Consider the following 12,172-nt stretch of genomic DNA (forward strand, 5'->3'; position numbering starts at 1 on the left):
GCAGAGTATAAACAAATGTAAAAGTTAAATTTGAAAATTAATTAATGTATTAGACTTTTTAATTTTAATAAGTACAAACTAATTTTAAAAAATTCTATCTTAGATGCTTTCAAAAACATTCATATTTTTTAAAAATTACAAACATAAAATAAAAAACACATACTTTTAAAAAACATAAACAACTTTTAAAAATATTTTACCAAACCAAACTATATTTTGATTAGTTAGACGTATATTACTTCAATTTAAAAGATAAAGACTTATAAACCCTGTTAAAATATTCTCACCATGATTTAAATAAAGATGCACGTCACTATCTAATTAAAGCGAGAAAGAAATCCTTCACCTTTGTTTAGAATTTTCTAGAAACATATTGGGCATTAAAGAAGGATGAATGTTTTAGATAATTTAATACGTTTGACCGAATATATTTACTAAACCATCTAACATTCACAATACTATCTTCCTTCGAATAAAAATATCATCGTGAATTTTTTTCTTAAAAAAATTTGTACTTCTCTTTTATGGGATTTTGTTCCAACCACTTTTTAACTATGATTCAAACACTAACTAATTGCATTCGCCCTTATTAGCCATAAAAATTCCTCTAATAATCAAATAGAATTCGCCCTTTTAAAATGTTTTACAAGAAAAATATTTATTTTTTATCCAACACATTCTTTGTTAAATATTAAAACAAACTATTAGGAAGTTGTTTATACATGGCATATGCTGCATTTCTTGATTAAGACAGACATTAAAAACTTCTTAGCACAATCACTTCGATTTGGAATAAGCAATAAACAGGGAATGGAATTACGGAACACAGTACACAACGAGAAATAGGTGATGAAATAGAGCAACAACTTATAATACCAAAGTCAATAACATGGAAATCTTTCTTTTATAAGCCTAACTCATTGTTATATAGATCAAACATATAACCGTAACAAAAATGTGATTTTGTCCTTCCATTGATGAAGGTTTCACCACTTTTAATTTCCTCAAGGTTCTAAATTTACATGCAAACTAAAACAACCAAGTACGACAGAATAATATGTTCTTGTTCCGTTAGAAATTATTTTACTAACACTCTTATGGAGTTTCAGTGCCAAAACCTTAACATTTGTTAACAATTTTGCAGATCTCAGGCAACAAACTTGCTAAGACTAGACGAATTTGCATCTTCATTCACAGCATATCCTGGAAAAACCATAAAAGTAGTACATGAAAATCATGATGAATCCCAAACTTGGAAGACCAACATCAAGCATTTGCAATTGCTTTACTATTTGTGATATTTTTAGGCACCAAATCAGACTTATAAAACAAATCAACAAGGTAGTTATACTAATGTAGACACAACAAATGATGCAGCAGTCAAGCTGGCAAATAAATACTTGAACATAGTGGATGATTAATGAGTGAAATTTGTGTATGAATTTTTCTCCTTATTTTTTCAACAATTTTAACTTCAGTTCACTGAACTAATGTTATTGCCTCTTGTCCTGCTATCATTCTCCATCCATTCCTACCCTAACACTGTTTCTATCTAAGACTGGAAATTTTCTCTAACGGGAGGGGTTGATGAGATGAACAGAAACTGATAATAAGTTCTTAGAACGAATCATTTTCTTATCAAAATGAAACTAAAAACAACTAACATCCACTCAACTGCCCCAAAATCAAATAGCAAAAGTAAGAAACATATTGTCATCAAGGAATACCAACACAATTGCTTTGTGAAATAAGCCCTTTTTCCCTCGTTGAAAATTTTATATCTATATTTAAACAATAAATGAAGGTAGTAACAAACTATCTCCATGGTCTTCCTAACGCTAATATATTATCACCTACAACACTTAATACAAAAATTGACAAGGTTTCAATTGGAGCTAGGAGTGAGTCAAGCCAGCTCGTGAGCCAGTTTGAGCTCGACTCATGAATAGCTCAATAAGCTAAGCTCATGAGCTTGTGAGCCAAGCTTGAGCCTAGATTTGAACTCATATATTGAATGGGTTGAACTTGTATTTTGTACTTTTAATCACATAGGCATATATTGATAGAAGAAATAAATCACTATATATATATATATATATAAGTTACAATTTATTTAAATTTATATATATGTTCATGTTATTTGAGCTAGCTCGTGAGCTCAATTCAACTTGTGAGCTTTTGGTGAGTCGAGTTTAAACTTTACAAATAGACTCAATTGTTAATGAGCTGAGCCATGAACCAAACTTGAACTTAGCTTGGCTCGATTCCACCCCTAATTTCAATTCAGGGTTTTTTTCCGTCCAAATTGAAACCTTGCTTTGTCAAGGCAATATCTGATGTTGCCAAAATCACCGCAAGTGAAAATAAAACTGTTCCATCCAAATAATTGACCCCATTATAAGCATACCAAAATCCTCAAACACAAGTATATATGTATAACATTGCCTCCCAAGTCACAGAATTCATAACATAAAAACAAAACATAAAAAAACAAGAGAACAATTGTATTGACATATCAGGAAGACACCACAAAAGTGACATTACCAAAAATCAAATGAGTTTAATTTTGATTCACATGCATGAGACTAGAGGTAACGAAATTGAAACGCCCCATGCCCATATAATATAACCTAACTTAATGTTGATGAGGCACGATGGTTTTGGCCATTCCCATCAAGGGTTACACGCACTACATAGAAGCACTTTGGGGTGGTTACCATATGGTTTTCCACCGGGTTTTGTCTCCTCCATACTCACACGGTTTGAGTAGTCATCTATACTCGCAAATTCAAAATCTCCACTGTTGCCGCTAAATCTGCTTTTAGTACAAGTGGTCGTGTAAAAAAAACATAACTAAAGCTTTGATGTGTGGCTAAAGTTGGTTGTGGACAGCTTTGGGGAGTAAAGGTGATATATTATTTAATCTTCATTTATGTTAATTTTTTACATAATACTAATTAATTTATTATTTGCTATCTCTTGATTTTCAACTTTAAATCTTGACTTTCAAACTTTTAATGATGATGAAAATGTGAAAAGTGATCAAGAATAAGGATTGAAGACTCCTTTATATCTAATGTTGCAATTTCTTTATTATCGTGTTAAATTTGTAGTGATCGGACATTCGCCTTTTTTTATTTCATGTTATTTGACATTGTATAAATTTTATGTTTGTATTTTAATTTATTTATGAATTTTAAGTTTTTATCTTAATTTATATATGAATATGTAAAAATTAAAGTGTTATTTAACTTTTATAGGGGCAGGGCAGGGCGGGGAGTAGATAAGTAAAAGGAGGGCCGGGTGGGGGTCGGGTAGGTAAAAAACCCGCCCCTACCCGTCCCACTGCCAACCCAAGAATAATTACTCTTCTACAATTCCAAATACCAGACCAAATTTTTCCAATATGCCAAGAACATCGCTAGCAGAAATCCCCATTGTTACTTTTGATACTTTGGCAATGTTTCATAACAGATAAGTGAAAACCATTTCGTTAACATTTTGACTCATCATATGACAACAATATTTAGTCCTTTTATTGAGTCGACAAATACTAAGTACGTGCAATTAGTCTGTAAATTGACCCAAATTGCTAAGATAGTTAGTGTGAAGAAAAATCAAAATGATTTTATTGAAATACAAGGGGCTAATGCAAAACAAAACCCTCTTGAACATGATATCGATTTGGGTAGACAAGATCAAAATGATGTTAATGTTATACAAGAGGTTCGACGAAATGACACTTGGCTACAACAAACTGTTAAGTTGTCAAACAAAATAACACTAGGGGCAAGATATCAATCAAGTTGTCAAACAAATTTGAGAAAGACTAGGATTTAACATTGGATGTACAAATTGGCCTCACTTTGTGTAAAATTTTCCCACTTTATCCAACAAGTTGAATTGCCCGAGGGATGGAAGCTTCCTAAGTCATTAACTACATTCTTTGGTGAAGATGAGAGAATAGTTAGTAGAGCACATTTTTTCATGGTGAATTAAGAATTAGTTTGACTGATTTTTTCTCCATTAAGCGCAATGTAGGAGAATCAATTAATAAGTATTCGGCTAGATTCATAAACAATGGAATAGATGCTTTTACTTTACTCCAATCCCATATTCTGAAGTTGACAAATTGGCTAAAAATGAATTAGAATCTAGAAATGTTAGACAAACTGAACAATTGATGACTGAAAAAGATGAAAAGTATAAAGAAATGATAAAAGAAAGATTGAATAATCATTGTTTCTACATGTCTCAACAAATAAAGCATGTCCAGGATGAACAAAAAAACCCAGAAGGACATGGTAGATGTGCAGGGAATAATGGGTAAATTTCATGATGACAACAAAAATACTAAATAAATAAGAGAAATATAATAAAAATCATTTTTATCTCCTTTGTTTTCTTATCATCTTTTGTTATCTCTTGCTCCTTCTCCTTATCTTTTTCTTTCCTCCTTTCTTTTCCCTTCTCTGTCTTTTCTCTTTCCTATTCATCCTAATTTTCTTCTCTCCTTTCTCATTTTCCTTATCTTTTGCATTGTTACTTCTTTCTTGTATTTTCTCGTCTTTAAACAGATTGAACTGAAAGTGTCAACTGACACATACCTCTTCAACAAGGTTGACTGAATTCTAAACATCAATAGACCTATAGAATTCCTCCTACGTCTATGAGGCTTTTATGCTGACAGTTATTTACCCAAGTGCCAATGGGATATGCACTTCTTTGCTAAGTTCATGAAAAGTGTCAATGGATACACAGTGTAAATCAAATCACTATTCAAGTAATTTAATTGAAACTATTACCTAATCATATCCATGCATCATTGGATGTTAAAACATTTATATAACTTGAGTATACAAACTAAATCCAAATTAATTGCTTCCAAAATTAGGGTTAGCAAGTAAATTACCGGCTGTAGAATGTGGGGTTTCGCCGTAGATGGCCTTGAGCCTATGCAGCGGTACGAGGGCGTCGTCGCTCGCGGCTTCTGCGTAAAGCTGCTGCTTCCAATTCCAAAGAGTCCTTTTAATATCCTTATTTGATTTTACAAGAGATGCTTTCTCAGTCTCCAGAGCCTCAATTATTTTTTGCTGATGGAATGATCTACCAGCCAGCACCATAAACGAAGCAGCGAGACAAACATTGATCACCGTATTGTTGTTCGAAGCTTTCCTTGCACTTTCAACTATCCTATTAACGAACTCCATTGCCTGAAATTCAAAGAAAAATGGTTACGAAAAACACAATTTAACACTTAATTTAACAAGTCAACAGAATTTTACAACAATTAACAACATAATTTAACAATTTAACATTGAAATTAACGGAATTTAAAATACCACTTGGTGGATGACGGTGGCGCAGAAGCAGAGGGCACCGACGAGGGAATAAGACAACGGTTGCGAGGACGAGGAATGAGGGGTAGGGAGAGGCGAGTTGGGAGGCAGAAATTGAGAGTAAGAGAGGCTGTGAGTGTGTAGGGAGGGAGGGCAACGCGAAGCGATGGTGAGCGATGGAGAATAGAGGATGGAGATGGAGACAGCGAGAGAGATGAGAGGGTTGAGATTGAGGGTAGCTGGCTAGCGGCGGTTAAAGTACTTAGGATTATTTCAGGAATTTCACTAAGAAAATTTTCAGCAAACAGATCTTCATAACTGAAAGAAATTTGTAAACAAAATAAGGATGTGTTATGCTAAAGGGACAAGTGTTTTTGTTAATTAAATTTAATTAAGTTGGTCTAATATTTATAAAAATTATTTTCATTATTTTTATTTATGAGAAAAGAACAAATGATCCCTGACTTTTTGGTCCGCAGACATTTAAGTCCCTAAAGATTTAAAAATACATTCAAGAAGTTAATCCTAACAACTCCTCACACCTATTTTATCTCATCCTATTGGTAGGTGCAGATACTTAATTTTTCTTTGGAACAAAATATACAAATTAAAAAAATAAAAATACTATGTACGGACAACAAATTAGTCATCAAATCAATTAAAATAGACAGTTAAAATTCAAAGTAAATCATTCAACCACTTCATAAGTTTAAAGAATGTCAAACTTAAACATTTAATTTGCTTTGACAAATACAAAAGTCAACCATCAATAGAAATGACACAAGATAAAACACTTTGAAAATGACTATCAAGTTGAATAATTATGGCCATAAATTACATTCTGAAAATAATTTAACATAAAACAGATTACTTTAGTCCACACAACTACTAGTTAAGAATCATAAGTGAATTCTAGACTATAAGCGTCTAACTTTCAGACAACCACATAACCATAATGGTTTTGCAATAATAATAATAACCCAAATCTACAAAGTGCAGAACATGCACAATACCGCATTATATATTATTTGTGACATGACTATTTGTAGTGATCTTTTAATATTATCATCTATTTATTAATCCTCATCGTATCTCACCAAAAAACACAATCAATTTCCTTTAGGAAATTTCATGTTTCTTATGAAATATCTCTCAAGATATAAACGAAATCACAATCAAAAGTAAGCATGCATGTCAATTTAACCACCTAATTACACAAATCACATCATAAGAAGTTAGTCCTCTGCCATCCAAAACTAGTGTAAATGTTACCAGGAAAATATGTCCAAAAATTAAGAGTTAGTTAAAAATGTTGTTAACAAAGAGTTGGTTTAGTTGACGATTTACAAATGCCACAAAAGAGGCCTAGAGGGAAATTCAATAATTGTTTGGTTTGCATATTATTATTATTATTATATTATTATTTTAAATCAAAGAACTCAACATAACAACGTGGATCATACTAAAAAACAAGAATAAATGACAGAAAATAAAACGACAAACATAAGTTAAATATTCCTATGTTATCTCTATCATTACTTTCAACAACTACAAGGTCAACCACCACTCTACTACTTATAACTTTTGAGCAATCTGTTAATAATTTTGACAACCTCTACTATTTTATTCTAAAAGACAGTCTAATAATCCAAATAACATAGCAAGAGCCAATCAACCACTTCTTATGCACTTTCTTTTTTATTGACACTGTTATACAACTCTCAAAGTGTTATTTTACGATTCTTGAGGAAGTCAAAAGTAGTCCAAAATCAACCAACAAAGAACACCACACTTGTCAAGTAAATTCACAATTAACAAATAAATACTGAACAGCTTCAACATCCTTCGCATAGAGCACATATACTGATATCAAGGTTCTGAAAACCGGACCGGTCATCAAACCACTCTTGTTACTGGTTCACTAGAATCACTACTGATTCACTGGTTCAACCGGTGCAACCGTGGTTCAACCGAAAAAACCGTTTTATAATAAAATAATAAATAAATTTAAAATATCTTCCAAATTTAAAGTGCTACATGAAATGTCAACAACCAAAATCATATAATATTATCAAAATACAATCGCAAAAGTTAGATAACAAAAAGAAATATCCAAATTTGAAATGTCAACATGAAAATTTGTCATCAATCATCAAAATCTGCAAAAACTTGCTGCCGACAATTAAAGATAGTTATACTTCCATTAAAAATGACTAGATTGAATCACAGTGCACAAGTTCAAGACAGAGAATATTCCCTTAATATAACTGAGTCAAAAATTAAAACAAAAAATGATAGTGTTGCACAACAAACACACAATAGAGCCTGAAACAAAAAAAAAATCCAATGCAGGAGGAGAAGCAGGGCCAATGCAACCAAACAATGAAACATTTTTTTTAAACAACAGAACCATGAAAACATGAATCATACAATCACCAATTGCAAATTTTTTCTTCATAAAAACAGAACAATGAAAACATGAAGCATATAATAAATCAAAAGATCACCAATTGCAAATTTTTGTAATAACAGAAGTTAGCACCATGAAAAATGAAGCATATAAATAACTCATACAATCCCCAATTGGAAGAAAATATTGAAAACATTCAGCATATAATAACTGAGGCAGAAAACAGTCTGAACAGAGCATATTGAAAGAGAAAAAATGGAAGATAGTCACAATCTAAGCAAATGCTACTTGATTGGCAGAAAACATTATTATGAGCAAGAAAAATGCATCTTGATTTATATTATCATCCATAACTGAAATTAACAGTTACAATTTAAGCACAACATTAAGAAACTAACTCCTATAAGAATTAAGAAACCTGTAATTCAATTCCAAAGATTTGTTAACGGAAATAACATGTTGATAACATAATCGCTAATCAAATACCAAAGTGACGTTCACTTTTGTTTTCAATAATAATTAATTACAAAACTTCTTTTATGATTTTGCAAAGGAATCGCCACAAAACCCCACATACAATGAAATCAAATAGTAATTAAAAAGGGAACACAGATAGTATTAGAGATATAATGTTTCTCCTACAGAAACCATACCGTAACTTATTTCCAGCAAATTCACTAAGCCAGTATCAATTTATCACAAGAATCAGTATCAATTTATCATCAAGAAGTAAGCCAGTAACACAGTTAATCAACCAAGAGTCCAAGAACAAGTAAGAACAAGCACTGACTGATTACCTTCGGCGACGGCAGTGAGCAGAGATTTGAAGGAGAGGGAGCAACAATGTGACGCGGAGAAGCTGGCGGCAGCAACGAGCACACGACGGACGACAATGGAGGCTGGCGAAGAAGCTGGCAACGCGCGAAGAAAAGAAGCTGGGGAAGAACGGCGGAACGGCGGCGGTGAGAAGAACGACGGCGACAATGGAGGCTAGGGTTTATCACTTTTTTTTTCTTTGAGAGAGAAGCTTGGTTGAAGGTTTCAAGGTGATTGAGAGCAATGGCCGGCGGCGCTGATTCTCACTCCCTGCGGCGGTGGGGGAGACTTCTGTGACCTAGGGTTGTGATTTGAGGGTGGGGGACTGCAGCGCAGAGGAAATGGGGGTGAGGACCGAAGAGAACCTTGGCGGGTTCTTCTTCTTAACAACGCAAGGTCGCTTCAAGAGAACCGGCCGAGTCCGGTTCAATCCGACCAACCGATTTTTGATCGGTTCAGCGGTTTCTAACCTGCTTTTACAATAGCAATTTTAAATGTTGAACCGAATCACATTAGACAAGTATGATCTAATTTTCAGAAGGTGAAAACTCAGATGTAGTCGACTTCACGTAAAGTTGATAGCTGAGAGCCGTTAGATGATTTGACTGATTTGACTAAATTTTTATCTAATGGCTCTCAGCTATCAATTTCACGTGAAATCGACTGTACCTGAGTTTTCACCTTTTCAGAATCATGACTATATACAATATCGCTTTGTTCAATAATATCCAATATACTCAAATGATCCTTAGTCATAAGCCAATCAATTAAAACAAAACAAGTAAACACAACTCATAGAGGAATCAATCCACTCTAAATCCCTTTAGTGAGTTTATAGTATGCTATATCTTCTGAAAGAGTTTTCACTTACAAAATCTACATAAATGAGTTAGTGAAAGATATATTTGTTTTATCAAATTTTCACAAAAATTCGTCATCTCTTCTTCCTATCAAGTTAATTGGTTATAAAAATTCCGTAAAGTTTGTCTAAAAGCTTCAACTCTTATTGACAAAAGTTTTGCCTCCATTAATAGTTCCAAACATACTGAACCCAATTCTAAAACTCACTGTCTCCTATGACAAATTCTTTTTTTGTTTGAGATTAAGAAAAATTTTAAAAATGCGACTTTCAAGTTTTCAAACAATAATTACGTATTATCCTAAAATCTAGTTCTTTTTCCATCTCCTGTCTCTATAGTAAGATCATTGACCGTCTTCTTTCATATGTTCGTCTTTTATTTGTAATTGACAAATGTCTATCCATGGACTTTCAAGGAAGATCTTACTCGATATTATATCATTAGAGTTCAAGTAATTGTAAGCACACAACCTTTTTCTATAGTGAACAATCTTTTTTAAAAAACTTCCACCACTATTTAAAAATAGTGCAATATTAAAAATAATTGTATTTATAAATTTCAATTCTCATATCTTCTTTGCTGCCTGTACTATCTTCCGTCTAACTAGAACCATATTAGATTTCTTATTCTCTTGATCCCAAAAGAATTTTCTCTGGCATTGTTAAGATAGTAAATAGACAAACTACGACTAAACTCTAGACCTTTACTTTTAACAACCTCAGTATAATTTCTCCTACTCCACCTTATTTATCATTGGTTTTTATATTTTCAAGGTATTTTACTCAAATTTTGTTAATGTTTAAAAGAAAATGTGGGTATCTCAATGTCGCAATTATATCATCAATAAGAATTAAAAAGGATTGAAAGTAACAAATAAACAAAGAAACGCGAGGTGCCGGAGGCAAAGTAAATTGCAAAAATTAAAACAAACAAGAAATTAAAGAGAAGATGAAGAAAGAAACATAAACATAAAAGAGAGGAACAAGTAAAAGTAGAGAAATTTTATTAATAAAAACGGAAAAAAATAAGTTACAAGTGTTTGAGTTCAGAGGAATTACTTAAGATTCCCAATTTTACTCTGTGATACCAAGGAGCTGAGAGCATTTTGGGTTTCTAAGTGTTTTTCGAAAGAACTGAACTCCCTACAATGTATTCCTAAAGCGCTATTTATAGACTAACTTAATGTCAACTTACAGTTACCCTTTGTAAATCATTTCTAGAGAATTTGAATTGCATCCGTAACTATTAAAACCCGAGAGATTAGTAAATAATTAGTGAATAAATTAATTATTAATTAAGAAAATTAGAAATATGATTTTTATGGTTTAATATGATAGAGAAAATTAAAACAAGAATTTTGACACCAATTTAAAGAATTTGGCCCAAGATTGGGCCAAACAGATCGAATCGATCGGACCAGACCTGAACTGGACCCATGGCCCAACATATAAAACCTTAAACACAGCCATCTTCCTTTAAATTTCCATGAAGCTCGCAGAAAGCATGAACGGAAGAGCGAACTAAGAGCTCAAACCCTAACTCCAAATTCAAACTCAATTATCTTCCGATTCGGAGCTTCGATTGATAAGCCGTCAGTGGCCATGCGTTCGTCTCAGAATTCTATACAAAATCCACCGAATAATTTGGTAAGAAACTTTGTTTTTGTGCCCAGCCTTTTGTAACACCCTAATATTCAAATCCTTATGCTCGAGTCATAAGTCAATGATATTACGGTGGTACGACTCTCAGGTGGATTTTTAATAAATAAATATAGGTAATTTCGAAAGGAGTATTAATCGAGAAGCCTGAAAAGAGTAGAAATAAAATCACGAAGACGTATCTCTCACGTTTCGACAACAAAAGATAAACCGTGAAGCCGAAAATGATATACGAACAAGGCGTAGAGGAGATTAAGAGATAGATAACAGATAGATATATATAACATAAGTAAATAGCTACTAGTCGCGACCCGCGAAGTTTAGGTCGGCTAGAGTACATTATGAAATTAGTTGACAACAGTATATCCTAATCTCTCCCGAAGGAAACATGAGAGCCTCTATAGGCAAATTCAAAGAGTTCAATACATAATATAAACTTTCCAAAACAAAGATGGAGAGATTCTAATCAAAACACAAAGTAGAGGAAATAAAGATCTTCGCCGTCTCTCAGACGACCCACAACTCACTTCTGAGCACCTGGACCTGTATCTGAAAAATAAGAGATATATACGGAATGAGAACCCCGGGCCCATGGGTTCCCAGTACGGTAAAAGTGCCAAATAAATTCAATGTACTGCAACAAAAACTCACTAAGCATCCTAAACTTCTTCACCAATTATTCATCCTAGGTTCTCGTTAATCCATGAATAGGCAACTGTCATAAGGGAGTGCTAAATTCAATTCATGTTTCACATGTTTCCCAACTCGCTGACTCTTCCACGAATCAGACTCAGAATCATAAGCAAAACCATCACCAGTTGTTCTGCCTCAGCAGTTCTATATCAATACATCATCATGCAATCGCATCATCAATTCATCCCATCAAGAACAGCCCTCACACCCACCGACACCAGCATGAGGGGCCTCTCAGTTGTACAAACACAAGCAATACAGGCAAGTAATACACAAACATGATACAAGTAGAACAAGTAGCATATAGTCAGGTAACATGGCATATATGATGTAGAAATCCAAGACAAATGGCAAACCCAAACAATTCAAACATATGCAAATGATGAATGCCTGCCC

General features: G+C 33.2%; 1 protein-coding gene across 4 annotated transcripts; it reads right to left on the bottom strand.

Moving 5' to 3' along the window:
- Window positions 1-843: 843 nt before the first annotated feature.
- Window positions 844-8,921, bottom strand: LOC107619080 (uncharacterized). 4 transcript variants are annotated; one of them, XM_088497769.1, is made up of 4 exons: window positions 8,547-8,921; window positions 5,343-5,657; window positions 4,913-5,213; window positions 844-1,203 (listed from the first exon to the last, which is right to left on the bottom strand). In XM_088497769.1, exons 3-4 carry the CDS (start codon window positions 5,208-5,210, stop codon window positions 1,148-1,150), a joined length of 354 nt encoding a protein of 117 aa, XP_088353895.1. In that variant the 5' UTR covers window positions 5,211-5,213; window positions 5,343-5,657; window positions 8,547-8,921; the 3' UTR covers window positions 844-1,147. The 4 variants fall into 4 exon arrangements, with proteins under 4 accessions (XP_088353895.1, XP_016176772.1, XP_088353894.1 ...); XM_016321286.3 differs by lacking the exon at window positions 5,343-5,657; XM_088497768.1 differs by lacking the exons at window positions 844-1,203; window positions 8,547-8,921 and adding an exon at window positions 2,149-2,369.
- Window positions 8,922-12,172: the final 3,251 nt, after the last annotated feature.

The sequence above is a fragment of the Arachis ipaensis genome, chromosome B9 (assembly GCF_059453495.1).
Source record: "Arachis ipaensis isolate K30076 ecotype BB chromosome B9, ASM5945349v1, whole genome shotgun sequence".
In the NCBI taxonomy this organism is placed as follows: domain Eukaryota; kingdom Viridiplantae; phylum Streptophyta; class Magnoliopsida; order Fabales; family Fabaceae; genus Arachis; species Arachis ipaensis.